General features: G+C 44.5%; 1 protein-coding gene across 1 annotated transcript; it reads left to right on the plus strand.

Annotated features, from left to right (window-relative positions):
• The first annotated feature begins 1,775 nt into the window (after positions 1–1,775).
• LOC115644366 (protein spire homolog 1-like) lies at positions 1,776–25,020 on the plus strand. The gene is made up of 16 exons (XM_030548600.1): positions 1,776–2,031; positions 4,449–4,480; positions 5,354–5,518; positions 7,140–7,265; positions 7,572–7,640; positions 11,382–11,549; positions 14,014–14,082; positions 14,632–14,761; positions 15,183–15,322; positions 16,918–16,990; positions 17,586–17,734; positions 20,371–20,499; positions 21,682–21,746; positions 22,598–22,625; positions 23,201–23,343; positions 24,802–25,020. Exons 1-16 carry the CDS (start codon positions 1,776–1,778, stop codon positions 24,986–24,988), a joined length of 1,929 nt encoding a protein of 642 aa, XP_030404460.1. The 3' UTR covers positions 24,989–25,020.
• The last annotated feature ends 266 nt before the right edge of the window (positions 25,021–25,286 follow it).

The following is a 25,286-nucleotide window of genomic DNA, read 5'->3' on the forward strand; positions in this document are numbered from 1 at the left end:
GCCCGCCTGGCTGCAAAGTCCAGCCTGAGAGCGAGACCCCGGGGTAGCCTTGAGGCTACAAAGGTGAAGAACCCACCCGGCCTTAGTTAGTTGTTATGATGAGCTCATGATTTGTAAGCCAGTCTCATGATTTTTCAGGGGCCTGTACTTCGTGAGCTTTGAATGTCTAGGGCTGGCTGTGCTGCTGCAGCCGCTGAGCTCACCCCAAGGTGCATCCACGTGGCAGGGATCTTGGGCAGTGTGGCCAGTGACCTGCCTTTCAGGGAATCGTGCCTGTCCCAAGACAGGTCACTGCCATTCCCATCACAAGTGAAAGCGGCACCAGACGTTGCCTGAACAACAGAGGCAAAACTTGTGGACATATAATCACTATGACTGCTGCAATGATCAGCGCCCCCCACAATATACCTTTCAAGAGCTGGGGGGGGGGTCCTACTGGTGTCTATCAGCATATTGTGGCAGGCATCCAGTGAACTAAATGCCCCAACAACTATGTGGGTAAAATGAGATGATCACTACACTGAACTCACACAGGGAAATGATAAAAGACAAAAACACCACATGATCTGTCCACAGGCATCCAGCCACTCTTCACCAAAGTGAGGCAAAACCTGGGGGCCCTGTCTCATCGCTAAAGAGGTGGGGGTGGGGGGCTGGAATAAACTATACTGGCAAAGGCACAGATTTTCCAAAGTAAGCTGGGTCCATACTAGGAGTGTTTTTCAGTATAGCTATACCATTAAAGCACTGCTAGTGTAAGCATCTGGCCTCACTGTTAGGTAATCAGGAAGCATCAATGCTGAACAAAAGGAAAATCCTTCTTCCACCTCCAGCTAGAAACTATCCCTTCCTCCCAATGAGGATCTGGTCAGAGTGATCCATGTATCCATTACCTCCAAATTGGGTAATTGCAACTCACTGTTTCTGGGGCTGAAGGTGGATAAAATGCAAAAGCTCCAGCTTATACAGAATGTGGTTGCTTGGTTGCCCCATGGGACAGGCCTCTGAGAAAACACCACCCTCCTTGCTGTCCACTGATCCAGAGGTCTTTCAGCATCATTAATTACCAGGTGCCTCCTTCCCACTAAGTATGTATATTGCATAGTACAGTGGTCCCCAAACTTTTCCATGGGGCAGGTGCCAGACAACTAGCCGCCAAGGATCGTGGCTGCCAGACAAGCAGATGCTGAAATGCCGCCGTGAAGCGGCAATGTCAAGAGGCATCGCTGCTGAAATGCTGCTGAAATTCGGCGTGATGTCAGCGGTAGAACTTCTTGACATTGCCACTTCTTGGCGGCATTTCGGCGGCTGCTTGTCCGGCAGCCAGTAGGCGGGTGCATATGGATGCCCCGGTGGGTGCCAGGGCACCCATGGGCACCATGTTGAGGACCCCGGGTACAGTAGATTATTACCACCCCCACTGATGATGATTTTGTATTTTTTCATGCTTAATCTAATTTGTTGAGCCCATGAGCCACATTTGTTCTAATTACAAACCTGTTGAAATCAATGGAGTTATGCCAGACATTAATTTTTTCATGCTTCTAATCTGTCAAGGTCCCTTTTAATTTTTTCTCAGTCTTCATTCACTGGTGCTTGTATAAATAGAGAGCAGATGTTGAAAGTAATGGTGTCCCTTTAAGGTGCTGTAGCCTAAAGTTGCTCTGAATGGTCCCACCTGAAGATGAGACAAGGCAGAATGGATAAAAGACTGGTAGACGCACCTATGGCTGTCTGAGGAGTGGATGTAGAACAGCTTAGCTGAAACCAAGCACATGGGGAATGGTGAAAGTAAAAAACTGGATTATTCAAGCTGTGAATGGAGGAATGTCACTAAGGTTTCTTTGGGAGAGTTTCTGAGATGTTTTGACCAGCCAATAAGTGAGGAGCAGGCCTGGGCCCTTTGCTTTCAGTGTTGCCATAAAATGAAGCAGTTGGCTCAAGGCCCCTACCCTGTGGTGATTAAAGGTCTGGGAAGCATCCTTATCCATTCTGATGGTGCTGTTTCCTTCATGGTGTATCCTAAGTCTGGTAAGAACAAAGGCACCGGTGGATTGGGCTCTTAGACAAAAGTCTTCTCTTTCTGATAATGCTATGGGTTTCTTTACTGTGCCTATGAGAATGTACAGCCATGTGATTCTGTCTCTGAAATGCTTTCCATAGTGAATCCCATGAATCATGCTACAAATAAAAAATTAACTTGTGGTATTGCCTGATATTTCTTTGAACCCAATGTCTGTGCTCCTAATGTGAAGAGCTATATTCTCCAAGCCAGTTAGTCTCTACAGAGAATAGAGAAGAAAGGGATACTAAGTGGGTGTCTAACTGTAGTATTTCTAATAGTTAGAGTATCTGACTAGGAGTCAACGTTTCTGGGTTCTAGTTCTGCATCTGCTGCTCTTTGCCTTCCTCTCCCCCCCTCATTATCTGTTGAATCACTTGGTTTGGGGAATAATTTGGATAAATACCTGAGATAAGGGACTCTAGTTCCTGGAAATTGATTGTCTTCACCTATGTGGGTGCACACACGCACAAATTATTTGTGTTTTAAACTGAAGCTTTGGTGACTTGAGAACTGCTTAATCATATTGATGTACTCCCTAGCCTGCTTGCTTTCTGCTGCTAAACTTTCTCTGGAAGTAGCAGTTGTACTGGTATGTGACTGTCAGCTGTGGGTGGTGAGAGAAGAGGGACAAGTGGCTGATGAAGACTTAGTTCATTTTGTGGCAGTATTTGGAGCAAAGATGAATCCCACGCCTATATTTCTTTTTGCTGACACCTCTAGGGATTCTGTGTCTGTTGCTAGCTCGTCCACCTGGAGAGGAAAGATGGACAATAAATATACCTTCCTTTACCAGAGGTCAAACATTGGTGCAAAGACAGAGCTATATTTAGGCATGTTCTCTTCCCAGCATACCACCACACACGCTACTGAGTACAGAAGGAAAGGAGAATTATTCTTTCTCTGGGTTAACAAACATCCACTAGTAGATCATCGCCACCATGCCTCGCTCAAGATGGAAGATGTACCAGACATCTTCTCTAGTGACCTCAGATAGTCCTATTTGGTTTATCTCCTCTGGAAAGGGGAGGATTGCTGTGATCCAAGGCTTCTGGAGGTCTCCACCATGACACTGCACCTCATATTCTTCATAGTGATATTATTATGATTACGATGCATTTTATGCAAGATTAGTCATGTGAGATGTCATTGGAAAAATTATGATTTGCTGAACATGATTATCCTATTGGTACGCATTATCACTTTTGTATCTGAAGTTATGAATGTTGACTGTGTATCTGTATTTCAAATGTAGTTACACCTGGGTGATGCCCTCTAGGCAAGATGCTTTTAGTTTAGATAGCTGACTGGGAAAGGTCTATTCAGGATAATGAGCCATTAGGGAAAACAATAGGCCTTAAGAGAAGCTTATCTCCCACCTAATGAGCCTTCCTGAGAACGCTCCAGACAGCTTCTAAGTAATGGCTGCTATGACTCCACAAGCTCATTACACCAGGTCACAAGTTTCTGGACTTCATCTTGGGATGTCATTGTTTTTCCACAAACTGAGTTTGGGGCCAAAGGGTTCCCATCATATGCTAAAGCTATATAGGGAAGGGAGTGACCTCATGAGTGTTTTTTCATTCCTCAATAAGAACACTCCTGAAAACACCTGAGGAACAAAGACTGAACTGGGGGAAGTGCTAGACACAGGCTAAAGGGATTTCTAGCCTGTGTATGAAAACCTGGGGATTCTAAGCTGCAAAGCATTGTTAAGGCACAAGCTAAAATCTGCAGTGTGCTTGTATCATCTGTCAGGGTGACAAGATTTGAATTCATCTATCTTTCTAGTATGTTAAGATTAGATTGTTTTTGTTTATTTACTGGGTAATCTGCCTTGATCTGTTTGCTATCACTTATAAGCATTTTAAAATGTATCTTTTGTAGTTAATAAACTTGGTTTTGCTTTATCTAAACCAGTGAGTTGGAGTGAAGTGCTTGGAAATCTTAGCTCAGAAAGGCTGTTGCGTTTCCTCTCCACATTGAGGGGCAGGTGAACTGGATAATTTCATACTGGCTGGGGTTTGGACCAGGACAGTACCACTCTAGGGTGTTAAGATGGAAAGCTGGGAATTATTTTGGCTGTAGCCTTTCTATTGTTGCTTCATGCTGTGGCTGGTCAGAGAGCCTGCATGTAACTGCAGCTGGGTGTGTCCCTACCTGGGTGAATGCTGTGGAAGTGCAGGACTGGGAGTGGTCTGCTGCTTGTTACAGCATCGCAGTGAGAGGGACCCCAGGCTGGTGGGTCAGAGGCTCAGTGGCACCCCAGTCACATCCACCACCAGCAAAAAAACAAATGCTGCCTCTAATTACCCTCTCTAGTATGGACTTAAGTCTGTAGGGATTGGTAAACTGTTTGATCTTTTTTCACTTGTTTCCCTTTCAGATGTTAACAAGACTCCTCAACTGGAGGAGCAGGTAAGACTCTGGAGGTCAGATGACATTTAAGAGCCTGTGATTTTGAGTCTGGCAAATGCACAGATATAAGCCTGCATTGGTAAAAGGACTAGCTAAAGCAGGGGTTCTCAAACTGGGATTTTGGACTCTTCAGGGGGTCATGAGATTATTGCATGGGGGGGGTCAGAAGCTGTCCGCCTCCACCCCAAACCCTGCTTTGCATCCAACATTTAAATTAATAACCCTTTTTTATATATTTAAGGGAGGGGGTGGCACTCAGAGACTTGCTATGTGAAAGGGATCGCCAGTACAAAAGTTTGAGAACTACCAAGCTAAAGGAATCTCGGCAGTCTTGCTCTTCAGAGACGCAGCAGGTTCATAAGATTCCATGGTCATCTAATATTCATGGCACTCCTGCTGTCCCAGTGGCTTGCCTAGGGTGTCTCCTGCATGGGAGTGGAAGTTGAGGTGAAGTTCCAGGGCTAAATTAAAAAATGACGCAAATCGACTGGGCATAAGATAGACACTGAAGGGGTGGGGGAAGTTGAGTTGTGGCAGGAAGTGCTGTCAACAGTGGCTAACAGAGAAAGCAGGCTGTTCTCCCTGCTGCCACAGTTCACTTAAACAATGTTATCTAGCCATATTTGGGTTTACAACTGAATTAGGCCCCAGTCTCTTATCCCCAGTTGATCCAGAAGCATCTCAGTAGCTGCTTGAATGACCGGGGTAGGATTATGTTGTGTGTCCAAAGAGGCAGATGGCCTTGAATGTGGGGAAGGGTGCTGGCATGATTGGGAGGGGTAGAAATCTTGGGATTCCATTTGGGAACTTTATCTCCACAATACCAAATTACTTCTACATTAATCTGAAAGACCATTTCTTTGGCATCTGTAGCTGACAGAGCATCTGGGAATGGTGATCTATAAAGCCCTGGATTGGGGGATTGACAACCATCTGGAGCGAGAGCTGAGTGAACCACTGGAAAAGCTGATCTCCCTCCTCCTGAAATTAGACACTGAGGCAACAAAACCAGCCATCACTTTCCAGGATGTCCTCAAGGTTTTTCCCCCTTCTTATTTTGACTATACAACCATGTCAATTTTTCTAATGTATCTGCACTTACCACACTACCTGACTGCTCCAGTGCATTCTGGGAAAATCTGGTCTTTGCCCCACCAGTGTATGTGAGTTGGTGCACTCCGAAAGATCCTACTGCACAGTGATGGGAGGAAGGAAGAAGGGACAAACTAATTTCACAGGCATTGGTCAGGCTATGCACACATGGCCCACTGCTTGCAGGAAACCCCATGCCAGCCTAGGCCACTGTCAAGGATCCCACACAGGTGGCACAGTTACTAATTGTAGTGAGGATGAGAAAACACACCATGCGTTAGGTCTTAACAACTTACAAACTCAATTAATATCTGTAGCACGGCTAGGCCCTTAATCTCCAGTTCTCTCCTCTGTGTCTGTCTCCTGTGCAAGTACCTGCCTTGAACTTAAGCTCATAGAAACATGCCTGCAGGCAGCACGTTTGTGGTTCCCACTCTTCCCCCTCTCCCCCCCCGCCTGATTTTCCTAGTCACCTACAGAGATTCAGCATATTTGGATAGGGTCCAGATAAGCCCCAGGTAGTAAAAAGGAAGTTATAGACACATCAGTAAGAAAGCATGATGTTAATGCACCTGTCCTGCCTTCAGGAGAGACTTCTGCAGATAAAAGGAGAATCGGTGCTTGCAGCATTCTGTCTGTTCTTGGCCTGGCAGCTGAATGTAAGTGCAGGCAGTTAGGAGAGACTAGTGCACAGTCAAGCAACCTTTCCCATATCCCAAGGGATAATGGGACCTTCTACTCAAAAGCAGCACTGAAGCTAAAGGAAAGGCTTCATCTAATCCTAATAGCTATCCTCTTTTTTCAGGCCTCTGGTCTCCAGCGGGCAAGACTCTTATGATATAGCTTTGCAAACTCACCTCTAGGCTAGACTAACCTTTTTACTAGAAGCCCTCCCCATATGGGCAGGTATTTTTGTATCTGTAGAACTTAAGCAGTGTGCAGGCACTAAGAAAAGCTTTATCCAAAGCAGCACATGCTTTCTGGTCAGTACTCTCGCTTCAATGTGCTGTCCAGACACTGAGCCTCTCAACCCCTCTTCCATTTTACACATGGGGAAACAGGCACATAGAAACATGATTTGGCCAAGCCTTACAGCAGGTTCCTGAAAGAGTTGGGATTTGAGTTCTAATGATTCCTACTTTGTGCCTAGTCCATTAGACTGTTCTCAATGATGTTTTCTTGTTCCAATCTCTGGTCAAATGACTGGTGTGCTCAATGCACAAAGCAGCCAAAAATTCAGTCGGACAGGGTTATTTTTAGATTTAAGAAAAACAGAATAAAAACAAGTCTTCATGAGCGTACACAGTGGTTTTCTCTAACATGCTGTCTCTGCCATGTCTCAGAAAAAGGCAGCGTCACCTCTCTAGTCCTCTTCCCTTTGCCCTCCTAGCAGAAGGGAAGCTCTTCTGAGCTATAACATGCAAGGGACACCTGGAAAGGTGATCCTAATCTCAGAACCTGAGTAAACTGAGAGAGGCAACCTGCCCCCCATCCCCAAATCCTTTATTTCAAGGAGAACTTTCTTTCCAACCATCAGTGCTGAGTATATGGCTGCATTTCCTTTCAGATCTGTGAGGAGCATTTGCCCAGGCCCTCTGAGGCTGCCAGCTATTACAGAACAGTCTGCAGGGTTCTCTTTGCTGAGTATGAAGATCTTCAGAAACTAATGCTCACCCTACAGAACTCCAAAGAGGTATTTTGGGACCATAATTAAGCTGCTGTCTTTCTTTCCTCCTACCTCACACACTTAATTCCAGGCTAATCCTCTTGCCTTTCCCCAAGCAGAAGGTTATTTAGCTAAAGTTCTATTCCCTGCATGTGAAAGGGGTGGGCTTTCTCCCAAGAGCCAGAATACATTAACCTTGTGTATTTGTCTTCCACATTGTTTTTTCAACTGTTGAAGTAGGCGGTACTGTGACTGGGGCTGGGTAGACAGGAATGGTCTAGGAATGACTAGAACAGTACAGGCTAGTGATCAGCTCACATATTCATTTGACAGAGTCTAAGAAGAATGGATGTGGAGGACTTGCTGGAAAATGACACTCAGATGGAGAAGGATAATTACTGGGTAAGAGTTCAGAATTCTTGGTTTTTGCTTTTATACTCTCTGTGAGGCCTTCCAGTGACTTCCCAGCTTAAAACAAATAGAGAAACATAACTAGTTAAAATCCTCTAAATACCAAGTGACATGTTATGCTAAATTCTAGTTCTCTGTGGGAATTGCTATCTGCCTCGAGCAGTTCTCTTCTCTTTGGTCTCGTCTACACTGCCAACTTTGGGGAGATCTCCTACTGTAGCACTGGTGCTAACAATGTTGGATGTGCTACTGTAGATCAGCCAGTGACATTCTAGTCACCAGGAGTCCTGTGGCACCTTATAGACTAACAGACGTATTGGAGCATAAGCTTTCGTGGGCGAATACCCACTTCAAAAGCTTATGCTCCAATACGTCTGTTAGTCTATAAGGTGCCACAGGACTCTTCGTTGCTTTTTACAGATCCAGACTAACACGACTACCCCTCTGATTCTAGTCACCATGTCACGTAGACCTGCTGTGAGCAGATTTAGATGTCAAGCTAGCTAAAGGCCATTGGCTTCAACTGTTAGCACTTGTGCAGCTCCATCAGACCTAATGCAATGGTGGGAGATTCCCAGAAACGGGTCAGTATAGATATAGCTTCCATGTTCTGTTTTTGTTTTTTTCCCCACCACCTTCTCTCGTCTTATCCCTCTAGTTGTTGGACTTCAAGATTCCTGGGGCAGGGACAATGACTTGTTCTGTTCTGTCCAGGGCCAGTGAATTCAGTGCTCAAAAGTAAACAGCTCTTCTGATTGGAGCCTTGCCAAGGTAAACCAAAGCACTGGAGTCTAAGACAGAAACAGCAACTCCCAAGAGGCCTGCTCCTACTCCCTTTGTCTAAATAGTGTTCACTTTGAAACATAACAAACCATTCATATGAAAATGTTTGACATTTGTGTTTAGGCATATTTTCAGTTTTGTCATGTATTAAAATAAACTAGCAAGCTAACTCGCACTCCCCAGACCACTAAATCAATCTCGCGTAGCTTATTCAGGGAAGACCTGAGTAAATGCATGGGCTTTGCAGTGTGGCCTGAAAGCCCAAGAGATTCCGCTTCACTTGCTTTTGAAATAGCACTTTTCTTAATTAAGAGCCCCATTGCCAATCCTCTGCCTCTAGTCCCCCAGATTCAAGCCCCCCAAGAGCCAGCTGCTTGCACCATCATGGCAGGTAGCCAAGGCCCAAATTGAGCAAGGCTCCATAGATTGATTGTCAACCCCTTGAATGGCATCTGGTACCTAAAGCAGTCTATGGAGCACAGGATTATACACTTAATATGCTGAACATCACTGTTTGGCAGACCCCTTCTCAGGCACATCTGGTGCAGTGCTGTGCTGTCCTAGCTACAACCATATGTTGGAGTATCTAAGGCACCAGTCACCTTGATCTCAATGCTTAGATGCCTCTTCGGAGTATAACTGTTGCACCAGCCTTTAAGTGTGCACTCCCCTGCCAAATGACTTAAGTGGGTGTAGCATGTGCATAGCTCCACATCCCTTTGCATTAATGAGGCTAATGCTGTTAGCTCTTCCTCTGCTTGGGTAACCCTGACTCCAACTGTGCCTGGGACATGTGTGCAGGTTGATAGAACAACATTCTCTGTCATCTGACATCAGGGTAGCCCCATGCAGGGTCTGGAGGGAACAAAAGTCTGGGTAACCACTTTAAGGTCCATGGCTGAGAAGGTTCAACCTTAGCTAAATGCACATGAAGGCTAGCAAGGGAAACTGCGCTAGAACCAGTATCTGGGTACTGCACTTAGTCTTCCTAGGAATAAGGCTGCAAGTTTTGGATGTGAAAAGAATGGAACGTTCTCTCGGATAGTTGGCTAATGAACTACTTAATACTGTCCCATAAAGTAAGGTGAGGTGCTGTTACAACCAGAAAAGGACTCTGGTGCTGATTGCAGTAATTACAATACTCTTTTCTGTAATACTTAGGCCTTGTCTACACAACAAAGTTGCAGCGCTGGTGAGGGAGTTATAGCGCTGCAACTGAGGAGGTATACACATCTGCAGGGCATCACCAGCGCTGCAACTCCCTGTTTGCGGCGCTGGCCATACACCCGTTGAAACTCGGGTGTAGAGGATCCAGCGCTGGTGATCCAGCGCTGGTCATCAGGTGTAAACACTCACCAGCGTTTTTCTTGACCTCCGTGGAATAAACAGGTATCCCAGCATACCAGAGGAAGCCTCTCTGGTAATCAAGCAGGTCTCCTTCCCTGCAGTTTGCAGGGGGGTTCGGGGAACGCGACAGCACACCGCGGGGAAGCAGGTCTCCTTCCCCGCGGTTTGCTCTCGCGTTCCCCTAACCCCCGTGCAAGCAGATCTCCTTCCCCGTGGCTTGCAGGGGGGTTCGGGGAACGCGACAGCACACAGCTGGGAAGGAGACCTGCTTGCAGGGGGGTTCAGGGAACGCGAGAACAAACCGCGGGGAAGGAGACCTGCTTCCCCGCGGTTTGCTCTCGCGTTCCCCTAACCCCCCTTGAAGCCGCCCAACAGCGCTGCAGTGTGGCCACATCTAACACCACTTGCAGCGCTGGTTGCTGTAAGTGTGACCACTCTGCAGCGCTGGCCCTATACAGCTGTACTAATACAGCTGTAACAACCAGCGCTGCAAAATTGTAGATGTAGACATACCCTTTGTCTTGTTTGTGAAGGCAGTTCAGCTTAAGCAGTCATACAGCTGCTTGTGTCAGTCTCTTTTACTATTAGCCAGTTTGCCTGCAGTCCTTCCTTGGGCATCCTTGAATTTAAAAAGGTAGCTCAATTTTCTGCTACTCCAGAAGTACAATCATTCTGGAAAGACTGTCTCAATATGGCTCTCCTTTACTTCAGTTGGCTGCAACATTACTCCCTTTCTGTAGTGTAGACAGGACCTTATGTGTAGCTAGGTTAAAACCATGGACAGTCCAGGTTCTTGACTATCAGGGCATGTGACTAAACATCCCTCTCATCTGTGCTGCTTGAGGGCTGCAGCTTAGTTATGGCTCTTGTCATGTCTTCTAAATATCCTGCAGTTAATAGTGATCAAGACCTGATATTGCAGATTTGGGTCGGGGGAAAGGCCTTGGGAAGGCAAATGTGGGAAACTTAAGGTTTTTTGTTTTTTTTTAAAGGCAGTCCTAAATCAAAAATACTGTAGTAAAGGGCGCACACACAACCTACTTGTTTGGTCTTGTTCTGTTCACCTCTAAGATCAAGAGAAGGAAAGAGTTTAGGTAATGTTGTTAAGCTGTTGATTTAACACATGGATCTGAACTGGATCATTTTTTTGTGTTAATGGGATGATCTTGCAGGCCCAAGCACCAACCTAAAAGCAGGTGCCTTGAAGACTGAGATAAAGAACAGAATGGATACGTATTGTAGTTGTCAGTCTGGATCCCATAGTTTGTGTTTAATTTGTATTATTTCAGTCTTCTGAGTGCCCCAAAGAAAGAGGGGTAAGAAGGATTATGAAGGCTGCATTTTATATTGTAGGCCACCTTTAATGACTTAATATCTTGCCTAGTATCCCATCCAAAGACCTCTGTGTGCCTTCTTCCCCCCTCCCCCCGGGTCTAAGCACTGAATTTCTGTCTGAATTTCTAAGCAGGTTTAAATGAGACTCTCTCAGATATTTGTGCAGATACAAATGGTTTGTAATGGCTAGTTGAGCCCCTTACTGAATGAGAATACCACCTCAGATTCCAGAGACCTTTTTAACTGGCTCATGTTGCCCTGTAGCAGGCTAGCTTGTGGCACGATGTCATCAGGGAACTGCAGAATGGAGTGAGGCTGCGCAAGGTCATGGAACAACCCCAACCTAGTGTTCTTCCCAGGGAATATGCCCGCTCTCCCTATGAGCTCTTGGCAGAGGACATCCGACGCAAGAGGTACACCCTCCGCAAGGTGAAGGTGAGCAATTGTTCTCAACATGCTTAGTTTGGCATCTGCTGCTCTAGCTACCTGGCAACTGACATCAGTTTGATTAAACCCAACCTGTGTCCTCAGTCTCTTTCCCTCAGAGTAACTTTCAGGCTCCAAGGGTGGGTGAGAACTCATGAGCTCCACTAGAGCATATAATGGCCACCATATTCACCCACCAACTCGCTTCACTTCCAGAAACTAAATTTAGCGCTATGTAAAGCATTCTAGGCTGCCTTGTCTGAAGCCACTTCATTAAACTGTCTCTTACTAGAGGTCTGCCTCAAGCCCTTAGGCAGCACTCACTGACTTGAATGGGGGATTGGGCAAAATAAGTAAAGCTGATCAAGTTCCCAGCAAGTCCTGTTGTGCTGACCGAAGTGTTAGTGGGCTCCAATGCTGCTGATGGCTAATGTGCCCTGAGATGATGACTGAGTTCCTCTAAAGGACTGCCGCATCACCACTTGGTTTTAAAAGCTGGCATGAAGTTGTGCGGTGTTGCGATGTCTTGCAAGCAGACTCTGGCACGAAAGGAGAAACAATTTGGCAATAAGAACTTATAGTTACAAAATAAAAATCTTGCCTACCACACTAAATGCCAGCTCTTCAGCTTCTTATTGTATGCTCTCCTAAAGTGAGGGGGAATGACATACCTGGTTCAGCCAGGGCTGATGAGCTTCACTTTGAAAATCCTCCCCTCAGCTATCAAACACCAGCTCCTGGACTGTAGTGGTGTCCTTCCAACTGGGCTGAGAAACTGTACTTGGATCCTGAGTCTGAACCCAGCTAGTGCTGCATACACCATTTGCAAGGTGCTCAGATACTCTGATCCGGGGAGGGCACAGAAATACTTTAGAGTGGACTATATAACACCAACAGACCCCTGGGTCATGAGCAGGTGGGATTAAACCTGGGACCTCTGGACCTTAGTGCATGAGCCTCCACCACATGAGCTAAAAGCCAACTGCCTGTTAGCTAAGGCTGTAGAGCAGCAGACTCATTTTCTCTCTCTCTATGTGGTCTCAGTGCCACTGGATGGGACAGAACACCACACCCAGCAGGTTACATGTACATAGAGGAATAGTGACAGATAGGAGGTGGCACATCACTAGCTGTTACACATTATGAGGTATAAATTGCAGGTGCACTCAAAACCATAACCTAAGGCAGCAGAATGAACTGGGTCTTCAGCTGTGCTCCATGGATCATTGGTGTTACAAATATGTCACAAAAGCATTTGTCAAGCAGTTGTAAGTGTACCTCCTACTAGCTACAGTGCAGTCCTTGATCAAAACAGCCACAGGAAACCATGCGTGAGTCGTCAAAATTCAAATAAGCCCCTCTGCACCTTCAGTGCTGCTTTGCATCCGTCTTTGTCAAACCAGGGTCAAGTCTGCAAGCACAAATGAGAGGAACAGGCAACACAAGAGGATAAATGGCAAACTGACCTGGAGGCACTCTGCTAGTATCTAGTATCTTCCCCTCACTGCCTGCATTCCCCAGTGTTCTAAAGCCCCACTCCTTAGGAAAGCAAACAGCACAGGCACAAAATAGGGCTATTCAACAAATGCAGCTGTACCCGATATACTAAATGGAGTCTGATTTCATTTTCTCACAAATACTGTCCTCTTGTGACAGCCCAATCTATGCTTTGGGCAGGGGGGGGGGTCATAGAAGAGGTGCCCATGTGATAGAATCTTAGTGTTCTCCAATGAGAATCTGAGAAACAAACTTGTATGTGCCTGCTAGCTACTTCTGTTGCAGTTAACCTGTTTAAGAGCTTCTCAGTTAAACTACAAGGGGGTGCTATTCTTAAGGTGACCAGAGAGCAAATGTGAAAAATTGGGATGGGGTGGGGGTTAATAGGAGCCTACATAAGAAAAAGAAACAAAAATCAGGACTGTCCCTATAAAATTGGGACATCTGGTCACCCTAGCTATTCTTGCTTTAATGGGAGGGGAAGTTCTGCTAAGCTCTGCTGCATGAATTCCCCTCTCTGTGACACCATGGTCTGGATATGCTGTAATTTTGGAGTCATGCATTATGAGGCTTCTTAGAGTCTTGAAGCTCTTTATGCTGCTTCTATCCAGGATCATTTCATGGGCTGCAGGAATTTTGTAAGACTTAGGTATGTGCATAAGTGCTGCCCAGCTCCCGGTATATGGCCATGTGCTATTTCTTCACAGGTTTTTCTCCTTGCAAAAACATCTTTCAATCCTATTGCCCTTTCTACCCTTCACTCCCAAGAAAGCAAATGTCTTCTAATAGGACTCTTGTTTAATCTCTTGCCTAAAAAGATTGACTTGAGTTAGACACACACTTGTGAAATGTCATGAGTGGCTATGTAAGGTCGTGAAACTGTATTTCCTAGTTCATTCTCCATTTCTGGGGAAGGCAATTTTTTCTTGAAAACTAACTTTTCGTCATTTCATAAGTGTCCTTTTCACCCTTTCAGATCAACAGTGAGCAAAACTGCAAGAGCTCTGAAGGCAACACAGTCACTTCACAGCTCCCTTTAAAGCCAGTAAGTGACTTGTTTAGTTGTGATGGCATGAACAGAAAGATCTCTGAACTGGCTGAAGCAATACTGACCTATCCCATTCTCAAGTCCGGCAAGATAGCTGGAATGTTAGAACATCCCCTTTTCATATATAGGCCAAATTAAAAGGCACCCTGTGTTACAGGGGACAGAAAGATGACTAGACTCTTTGCCCTTTTCTCTCCATGTCATTTCTAACTAATGCAACTGCTTCTCCTTTTCCTTTTTGCCTCTTAAAATGTTTCTGAACAATCCTGGTCAAGCTATGGTTCATTTACTATAGCTTCTAATTTGAGTTGGTCCATGGAAACGTTCTCCATTGATTAACAAAACTCTGTTTTGTTCCTATAGATTGGAATTTGTGTGTAAAGTGCACAGGTTACAAATGGTGAGAGTACTGGGGCTACAGGATTTTTGGCTGGGTGTGGAGACTGACTTGTGAAATAGTGCACTTCTCAAAAGGGGCATGTCTATTGCTCTGGGGATCTGGATTTTAGCCAGTGGCTTTTCATAGCTCTGTATTCCATGTTGCAGGCCTCGGAGAGGAAGCTAAAAGAGAACTCCCCCAAAGTGCCCAGTCTGCACGACCTGCTCATGATGGAAATAAAACAGCCACAGAAGCTTCGGCCATCTTCCACAGAGAGAAATGGGAGCAGGCACAAAGGTACTTACTGGTACTGCTGGACATCCACTAGTAGTAGGCATATTTGTGGTGTATGCGTTGGTCATGGATCAAGTAAGGGACGCTAAGGAGCTCGGATCAATTTTCACAGGCACCAGCATTGCTACTTTTCGGACATAGAATTGTAGGACTGGAAGGGATCTTGAGGTCATCTAGTCCAGTCCCCTGCAGCTCTGGCTTATGTCACCTGCTAGGGCCCACTTGCCTGGGCTGGAGTCTCTCACCTGTTACAAGAAAGATGGGGTAAAAGGTTCAACTCCTGGGAGGCCAGAAGGATGCAAAGGGTTGCTGAGCCATCACCGCCTCTGGGAGGTCCAGTGTGAGACTTACGGAATGTGTCATCAGTGTCTTGCATCTACAGCTCACTTACATTGCAGTTCTTGGTTTTGTTTTGTTTTTTCAGATACCTTTGTGATTCCAGTGTTTTCCTTGAATTCCCCATGTGGCAATGGCTTATCTGTCCAAAATGCCAGTACAGGACTTACAATTCACAAAGTCCAAAAACAGATGCTGATCCCTGACTTGCTGGTCCCAGAATTTCAGGTAAGTCCTTTTAAACAAAATCTTGCTATAGAGGCTGAAATGGCCCAAATATTTGATTTTGAAATATACAGGCACCCTGGAACTTCAAGTTCAAATCCCAGCATGGGCAACTTGGCCCTTCACTCTTCCAGGGTGAATAAATTGGAGTACCAATCAGTTCATTTGAGTCCTATCTACCCTCTGGAAATCCAAGCCCGGTGTAAAAATGTGATCATTTATGTAGTGTAGATGGAGCCTTTAACACTGAGGTTCTTATTGCTCTCAATGCACATCCTATGACTCTTCTCATAAGAGTTGGGATCTGTGAAGCCAATGTTAGCCAAAATGTCTTCTGTTCCCCTTCCCTTTATCACTGCTCTTCATGCCAGAGGTGTTTGCATTTCATGTGTTATGAGATATAGTGGAGATAAATTACTCACTGCAAATTAATAATTCAACCTTCTCTGCTTGTGGAATACCTGAGCAAATGACAGTTTACTTCAATAAATTAGGATTATTTTTTTAAGATTATGATTATTCTAAGAGTTCACCATGAACAGTTCTGAGTACTTGGTGTCTGAAATTCAAGCTGTATTTAGTCAGTCACATGTCTGTTTCTGTTCCCTAATGCAGTCACTTTTCTTCTTCTTCTGGCACAAATACTCCTGCACACAAACTGGAAGTTTATTTCCTATATGCACTTTTGTCAGTGAAATGCTTTTCTCTGACTTAAGCAATTGCAAATGTGAATGAATATTTGTAGAAAATCTTTAGCTGTATTTGCACAGCTCCAGTGTATAGTTGGTAGGAACTTTGTCATCAGAATGATCACATGTCTCGTATAGCTCCATTGATTCTGAGTCATATTGGTGTATCTCTAGTGGTAAGGCTTGTACAAATGCTCTTGGCTAGCAGGATTACAGCAGCACAAGCTAACAGTTCAGGATTTTAAAACAAAATCCAGTTATTGAGGTTTCCTGTACTCTAAGGACCTCTTCTCAAGCAGTTTCTATTGTAGGGTCTTGAACTTCCACTAGTTTAATTTAGAGAGATGCCAAAGCATTGGTACCTGGAATCATCTGGGGATTAGGCTATGTTAACCACAGAATCTCCTGAGTTGCTTTCATGAGTTTCTGCATGCAAACTGGAGCCAGGAAAAATTTAGCTTCCTACATGGGCCCAAAGCTGTAGGAGGAGAGTCTAGATTCAAGGGCTGTATTTGAACTTCTTCCATCCATGAAACTTTTAAGGGAGGCTGGAGTTGAAGTTAGGATTTGGGTCCCATCTCTATTTTTAAAAAAATTTTACTGGGTCAAATTCATCCATGATGTAACTCCAGTGACATTTGACTCATTATTGCTCTTATTAATCTGGAGCATGGCGTGTGAATTGAGGTGAACAAACCAGATAATTTTACCACTACTTCTGCTTACCTTACCACTGCCAGATGGCTGGCTCTCATAAGAGCCCCTGTTGCCTCATTCACCGTCAATGAGGAGCATATCTGCTCTTCTCAGGGGCTCTTGGTTATGCCGAGGTGAACTTCCCACCCAGCCCTACCTCCCTGATGTGGTGGCTTATACCCACTGTAAGAATCTCCCATCTGTGATCCACAGGAAGCAGACGGGGCATTGAAATACAATTTGGGAGTCATCTCACACAGATCTGTACTGACATCCAGCAGCACAGGTCAGTATGCTCTTTCCTGCCTTACTTTCCCTTCTCACAACATGGCTTAAATACTTGAATCAATGGGTCCTCCACATTCTTATGAGCCCAGTCCATCTTCTGCTTCCTCCTGCTTTTGAAGGCACTTGTCTTTTAGAGCCATCTGATGTGAGGAACATGTAACATGGAGTTTCTGGCATGGAGAGTGACCTTTCAAATCAGTTCCTGGCTATGAAACTTCTTGAATCTGTTAAGTTTCTAAATAGTGACAATTCTTGAGGCCTGAAACTGGAAGCACGAAGATGTATGTTATGGTAGCAAACATTCAGTGAGGCTTTGCTGCTTTAGAATGTGTGAACGAAAGGAATAAGTTAATCATTGGTTTAAAGTAGGACCCACATATAAACAAAACATCACGGTTGCTTGCTTACATTTCTCATCAGAATAGACCCAAGTACTTGGTGCTTCTGTGATCTTTGGTAAGGGAAGGAAGGAAAAGAGGGTCTTTAGAACAGGCTTCACTGCCATGTTCCACTCATCTCAAGAATTTCTGAAGTTACCACATCACATTTACACTTTAACACCTTGTTGTCCATTCCTATGTTTCCATTTCCAGATTGCTCTGCAGACTGCACATTTACCCCCAAGAGCATGCCCGTGCGAGGAGACTGCAAAACAAGCAGCTTTCTGAATCTAAATCAGCGACAGCCTTTCTGCCGAGGGAGGTCCAAGTCTTTAAGGAGTGCCCTTCAAATCAAGGAAGATGTAAGTCCTGCATGGGCCTGCAACTCCACTCCCAGTGATGCCACAAGCTGGTAATGAGTTGGCCTGGCTACTGTCCCAAGGGTTGCAGCTTGATGTTGGGATAGAAATGAGCTCTAAAATGGAATGTGGGGTGGGGGAATTGGACTTCCCCAACTTTCGTAACTTCAACTCTTAATAAAGCTGGCCAAAGTGTTTTTAGTACCTTTTTCAACAAAAAATTACAGTGTCATAATGAAATGTTTAGATTTTTTTAATCTGTTTTTGGTTCCAAATGACTGTTTGTTTAAAACACTTAAATAGCCTAAATCAATCCAAGTTTAAAAATATTCTAAATAAAAACAAAACATTTTGTTTGACCCAAACTTTTTTTTGGATTTTAGAATTGATAGCAAGCGCAAAAAATCCATTTCTCACACAACTCTGCTCTTCAGTACCTGCTTCTCTGCTAGTTGTTAGCACAGCTGGTGCTGTACTTCTACCGTGGCTCTTCTGAGTATGTGATTGGGTAATTATCCCTTGATGAGTAACATTTAAAATAAATGGTATCTGGCTACAGTTCTAGAGCTCCTGAAAAAAGTTAAAAATGCACCTGAAAGTGCATGTTCAGCAGAAACTAGCATAATGCACATTCTGCTAACCGATTCTGACGACATCGGTTAACAAGCCTGCTGTGCAGTGCTCCTAACTGAACTTCAGGAATAAAGAATTTCAAAAGCATTTTTAGGACAACCAAGCCATGATTGACAACAGGTGTCGCACAGTTTCCACTTCTTCTTTCTACTCCACCCCTATCAGTGATGAGAGGTGGGTAGAAAAACCAGCATAACTGCCGGTCTAATGGTGTGCAACAGTAAGTGTACTGGCTACTCAGTTCTGTTAGAGATCTAGTGCTCTGTCCTTGTTTCCCCCCACCCACCCACCCACCCAGTTAAGGCCTAACACCAGTAGTAAAGCCACTGGTGCAAAGGTCAGCTGTACAGTGGCAGCTGTAGTCTCAGATCTGGTGTTAACAGAAATGTGACATCTTTACCAGCTCAGAATAACCTTCATACACAGTGGTGAATGGTCTGGTGCTCAACTCCTGTCTGCTAATAGCGTAGCCTCTGTGCTTAAATTCAGGTACAGACTTTTCTAAGAGCGTTAAATGCAGTAAGGTCCTGTTTACTGTAGCTGCCAAGCCTAGAACACTGGAAACAGGAGGGATGGTGAGAATTTGTCCAACATGGCTTATTTTGCTAGTGTATGTGTGACCTAAGGCATATGATGAAAGCTGGATATCAAAACCCCGTGTAAACTAAACAATGGGCTGCTTCTTGAAAGCATGCTCAATGTAGTTGTTCAGATGGGGAAATAACCTGGTCCCAAGAACTCAAGTTTTTATGTTAAGTGTGGATTTCTTTAGCAGCCATCTTTAAATAAATAAATAACCCTCTGTACTGACTAGCAGGGTGTACGTAGCTTGACTCTTGAGCCCTGATCTACTTAGGTACTGCTACAGTAACTTCTAGGTGTCTAGAAAAATCACAGGAACAACAATGCAGTCCATAAAGTTAGGAGCCTACATACATATACAATGAATGGAGAGAGGCGCCTTAGAAAGTGATCCACAAAGCTAGCATGCTAGACAGGGGGACACCTAAGCTAGCCAATGAGAGATGCCAATGGTGTTGTGTGTAGAGCCCCACCCATCTCTGAGATAGGCTCCTCCCTGCAGTCTGGACTTAAAAGCCTCTCTGCTTGTGATCCACAAACTGGAAACATCACTCCTGGAGTCAGGCAGTTTAGGCTTATAAATCACTTAATTCATTCTTGCAAGAAGTGCTTGGCTCACTCAACACAAAACTTGTTGGTGGGGAGGAGGGTGGTGGTGCCCACTTTATAGCTTTTTGTCTTCTGTAAGCTGGATTTTGAATAGGACCTGACCTGCTAGGCTGCCACTGACATGTCTACAGGATCCAGCCCTGCATGCGAGTTAGCTGGAGGAGCACCATCTTCCCCTGTTCCTGGAGTGCTCTGGGAGTTAGGCATCTGGATACCTAGTGGGAGGCAGCAGTGAGGTCTGTGGTCTGCAGTGGAGCCTAAAACTGGGACTTCAGTGTCTAAGTACCTTTGTGGCTCTGGTCCTCTGTGCTGAATTGTGTACCACGCCTTTAAATGTGATCCCTTCACTGCTGCAGTAAGAGCTGCTGTTTTGCCTTGTCTGCTGCAGAAGGGGCTATGCCACACTTGTGTCAGGGAGGTCTTTTGGACTTAGCCTCCTAGTACAAGAAGGCTGTTCATTGTATGGGGAGCAGAGAATATAACTGGGGCCTGGAGCTGTCTTTCATGGCTGGTTTTCTAAACTTTTTCAGAACATGACTCACCTTCCAGATGGGAGCCAGGTGCTTCCCTTGCCATCCTTCACTCCCTTCAGACTCTGGCACAGCTGTATTGGGACTCAGGAGGGTGCTTTGCCAGGCTGCCCTCTATTGTCTCAGAACTGAGCTTGAGAGAAGATGCTTGAGATGACTTGGGCAGTTGCTGTACTATAGACTGATCAGTCACATGGGGCTGGAATTCAATTTGGGTTTAGAATCCTAGTCAAACAACTGGGCTTTTTCTTTGGTCTCTAACTCTTACCTGTCCTTTTTGCCTAGGACTACCCCTCTCCTACAAGGTGGCCATCACCAACCATTGCTGAACTGATTGGAACCAGATATGCTGTGATGTCTGAAATGGAGGGATCCCGCCAAAGAGATGGTTGTGCAATATCTTCACAAGCCAGGGTATTTACTATTCCCCTTTGATGTACTGCCCTTTCTTTCTGAAGAGTCTCCTAGCTTCACTCCTCTTCATGCACTCATGTCCTTCCATTCCTGGGAATAACAAGTGCCTGATAGGCAAATGGGTTCCAAGTGGTTTCACTTAACCCTATAATACATTGATCTTCAGGAGTCCTGTCCAAGTCCACATGGAAGCTTTAGACACTGCACAGTGTTAAATTTCTAAGCAAGTTTAATTTGCACACTGAGCCTAGACTCTAGCTAGTATTCCAGTACTCCATGCTCTTGCCCAGTAGATCCTTGCTCCCAAAATGGGAAAGAACTGTCATAGATGGTCCACAAGAACCAAATGGGTTTAAGATGCAATACTTAGCTAGGGTTCTGACCTTACTAAAAGCTCTAAGCAAATGCAAACTCAAGACTTTTAGCTGAAGGGCATTCAGATACTTGGACTATGAGACCAAAGTGTTTTTTTTCTGAGCAAAAGGAGCTTCTTCTAACATAGTTGTTCACTTCCACTGTCCAACTCTGGCACCTTTCACCCTGAATACTTCTTTTTTCCCACTTCTGTCTGAATCCCCAACACTGCTTGTGTACACCCTGCCGCCTTTCTGCCTCTTCTGCAATAGTCCTCCATGATCACCTCCCTTTCCAGACTATTGAAACTTTCCTCTTTGACCTCCTCAAGTTCTGGTTCTCCAGGCTGAGACCTGTGGCAATACCACTTCTCACCATGTGTGCTTTTTAAAAAAATAGACTCCAAACTGTTCCCTAGCTTCTCCTATGGCTCATCATTCACTTCAAGATCCAAATTTGCCCTGACACTTTAATCTCCCTGGAAATAATAGTCTGTCTCAATGTCTCTTTTCCCTATCCCCACCTTGCTTTCTTCATTGGATGCCTATGCTCTTCCACACAATCTAGCCATTGTCAAGAGTAGCTCTTACTGTCTGAATCAAATCTTGTCATCAACACTCAGGTTTCAAATCTTCTCTGAAAACCTCTTTGCCTATGGCTCTTAATTCTTATGTCTCTGCCCTCCTGTATTTGAACCCTGTTACTGTAGGTAGATCTAAAGCCTTCAGGACACTGAATAATATGGAATATGCTATGCTGTACTGGCAACATCTACTGCTTGCTAAGAGGTGCTTCCCATTGGCATTCATAGGTAACTCTTATCTGCAGGTCTGTTTCCATTGCCATAAGCAGATGGTCTTTCTGTGGCCTTACAGGTGTCATCTCTGTAGCAGGTAAGCTGGTGGAGAAGGACTTTATGGGGCAGAAGAAAGGATCATGAAAACTATTCTAAAGCGTCCAATTGCAACAGTCAATGGAGCAAGTTGTTTAATCCTTTAATTTTGCCTGAATAGTTGAGCTCTATTGTAACTATTTTCTCAAAGTTGTGGGTGAAGGGAAGACTGTCACCTTTGTAGTGTCTTATTTTATTCTTAAAATTCATGAAAGATAATGAAATTCTTACTCTTCAAGAACCATGCTTGTTCCCCTATGCTTGAGACTGCAAAGGTGGAATCTGATCATCCCCAAAGTCCTGGGGCAGAGGTTGGCTTGGTTCTAGACCAGGCTCCTAGGCAAATGCTCCAAGTCAGGATTTTATGGATGAACATTGAAATTATCTGTGAATGCTTCAGTGACTTGGAGCGGGTAGAGACCCCTCTGCTTGCTCATAAACTGTAAGATTTGTTCGTGGGGCAGAAACAAATCTGGGGCCTGTTATAGACTTAGTCACTTTAACTGTATTTGAGGCTGAAGTAGTTTAACTGTTAACAGCAGTGATCAAACAGCCTGTGATTTGGTGACCCAATCACATAGCACTAGTACTGAATTATGAATATTGAGTATGTGTGGCAAACAGTGAGCTGTTCCATAGGCTGGAACTTTTTCACACATCCCTCATTTAAACTAATACATATTAGTCTGCCGTTCATTGGTAATTTGTGAACAAAGTTCTGACTGTGAAGCCAGGTGAATAAGTCATAATTGCAAATGATGCCTTTGAGCTTATTTGGAAGACATATCTTTGCCTGCAGTATTGGGATCTCCAGAACTCCATTCAAATAATAACAGTTTTTTTTCCCCTTAGTGTCATCTGCTGTGATTGCTGCATCAAGGTAAGTCCTTTACTCTGTACAGTAGTCTGATTAATTTGTCTTGACCCTACCAACCATGTCTTAACTAGTCATAAAAATATTTCCTCTGTCCCACTGACTCTTCCAATTTACCTTAAACCCCTCTCTCCTTGTTGCCTCAAAGAAGATGGAAGAAGCTGTCTCAAGATTCCAAATCAGTAACGAAATATGTACACTCCCAGAAGTGTGGACAGTTGCATAGCCTAGTCAATAAGGGGCCAGATGGAAAACTTATTTTCTGGCTTCTCTTTGAAGCCTGGCCATTAACTTGCTGTGTTATTAAGCAAGTTGCTTCACTTTGTTCCTCCTTTTACTCCTGTGACAATGGAGATGATGATGCCTATCCATCTTTGTGAAGTGCTTGGAGATCTCTGGGTGAAGTACTTATTACAATGAACTTCCTGACCCTGGTACAACTAAAATCTCTCACCTTGACTAGTAGATTAACATATCAACTAGTCTTGCATTTGGCAAACTTGCTCTGAGCCATGCCAGCTTTCTAAAACAGAGAATTTGTTCTGTTTGTTAACTTACGTTTCATGGCATTCTGGTTCTAGATGTCTATGCCCTTCAGACCATGTGTGCATCTTCCACTTAACTTAATAAAAGCACTGAGACTCTCCAAGGAGGAGGACTCAGCTACCCAAGACCAGAAATCCTCACAATTGTTGTTTGAAGTAGAACATTGGGATTGTTCTAGGTAAGTGTGGGGTGTGGTGGTGGTGGTGGTGTTTTTGTTGTTGTGGTTTTTGTTGTTGTGGTTGTTTAATGTGAGACTTGCTTTCTATAGTCTTTCACTTTCTGGATGTCTCAGAGTTCCTTTCAAGGGAATGCATTGCTTCTGTGAAGTGGGACCTGTGTAGGCAAATACAATGACTGGTTATAGACATTAGTACCTTTGGCCAATGGCATGTTACACTGACTGTTGGCTTGCCCATTATCCTGGTTTATTAATGACACTCTTGAAAAGATGCCATTGGATCTCAGGTTCCAAACAGAGATGGGTATACTGTATTTTAGCATCTCACCTGAAAGACTTCCATATACGATATCTGTATCTTTCTCCAGCTTAATGCTATTGCAGAAAAATTCACCCAATAATCCCTGTCTGGTGTCTGGTTTATTCCCTGAGACATTAAAGCTGGACTTCAAGGTCCAATATCTCTTGTATATCGCCACAACTTAGATGCAAACTGGGACTCATGTTCATAGGCAGTAACTTTAAGTGACACAGAGGAATCCTCCCTCTTGTAAACTAATAGCATCTTGTGCATAGGCTACAGTATCTGAGTGCATCACAGAATACATAAAATAACAAGCAGTATCTTGGTTCTCTACCCTTTTCTTCCAGTGTGTTAACTTTTTTAGTCCTCCTTATTGTGGGAAAGCTATTTCAAAAAGAGAGAATATACAACTTGTCCTGAATGTGTTTGTCTGGATATTGTTGGCTCTTGTTATAAGGCGTACCCCATAGTTATGGGCTGGTGGCTGGGTGGGGTGCAGGAGATCGGAAGACAGCTTTCTTGGGACTCTTCCTTCTAGTCTGGAGTTGCATTGTCCATTATGAGAGCAGTATTAGGAAACTCTTGGATCTGAAAGGTCTCTTTGGGGCAGACGAGACCTGTCCATTGCCGCGTTTGGTTTTGACCTAATTTTCAATGTAGGTCAGTACAGTGTTCAGAGCACAGAGATGATAGCCGTTAGCATTGCTTAACAGGTGGGTAGTTGCATTCAGAACCAGTTGGAGCTCTGCCAAGGTAGCTGCTCTCATTGCAAGGAATGGTACGTCAGTGATCAAGGCTGGAGGTGACAAACACATCACTAGGGCCAGACCATTTATCAGAAGATTCTGACCCTTTCATGACCAGCCACAGCTGTAAAGAACACATTAGTAGCTGTGGGGATCTATTAGCAATGACCTCTAGGATGCAGACCATCTTGATCATTGAAGGTCATGTTTCTCCCCTTCCCCAATGAAGATGAGCTGGTGCTTGCTTGTTCCAGTCCTGTCATACACCGAAAGGAGTAGAAGGTCCTCAGCACTATCCAGGACTGTGCTCTGGATGAAGTGCTAAGTGGGCATTGGATCAGATGGGGGAAGGGGTTGGCAGAGCACTCCACCTATTTAACTGAAGCCTGGATTCATTGTCACTTTCAGAGTACCACTGGTGTTTGAACCCCATTGCCTAGCACAGCCTCTTGCCTCTCAGAGAGAGACCATGATGGACTGGCCTTCTATGGACATCTGTACCACATGTGAGCAATACCTGTTGCATGTCCTCTCCAGCCAGCAGCAATGCATCCCTCCCAGGAAAAGATCCAGGTCATGGACTGAACTGAAATGACTTTCTCTCTCTCTCCAAATGTGTCTCCTGTCCTATTGATTCCTTTACATTTTTGTGTTTTTTGCACCTGAAGTAAGAGTGCAAAAATAAGCTTTATGTATATATTAACATAAAGGCCTGAATAAAAGACCCCCTGCTGGATACTCTTGGCTAGCCCGAAGACACAGCTGTTGTTTACTTATAGTGAAATAGTGTAAAACGTGGCTCTTGGCAATCCGCTTTTAATTATTTTTTATAAATTAAATAATAAATATTGAAGCACTGTCATGCCTCTAGCATTCCATCCTTCACCGCACTT

This window comes from Gopherus evgoodei, chromosome 1 (genome assembly GCF_007399415.2).
Source record: "Gopherus evgoodei ecotype Sinaloan lineage chromosome 1, rGopEvg1_v1.p, whole genome shotgun sequence".
In the NCBI taxonomy this organism is placed as follows: domain Eukaryota; kingdom Metazoa; phylum Chordata; order Testudines; family Testudinidae; genus Gopherus; species Gopherus evgoodei.

What these genes read in the sequence shown, in the direction of transcription:
- LOC115644366 (XM_030548600.1), top strand. Translation starts at nt 1,776, where the DNA reads ATGGGGAATGGTGAAAGTAAAAAACTGGATTATTCAAGCTGTGAATGG. An exon ending in ACACCCTCCGCAAGGTGAAG is followed by an intron (nt 11,550 to 14,013) that starts GTGAGCAATTGT and finishes TCACCCTTTCAG; the next exon opens with ATCAACAGTGAGCAAAACTG. An exon ending in ACTGACATCCAGCAGCACAG is followed by an intron (nt 16,991 to 17,585) that starts GTCAGTATGCTC and finishes TTCCATTTCCAG; the next exon opens with ATTGCTCTGCAGACTGCACA.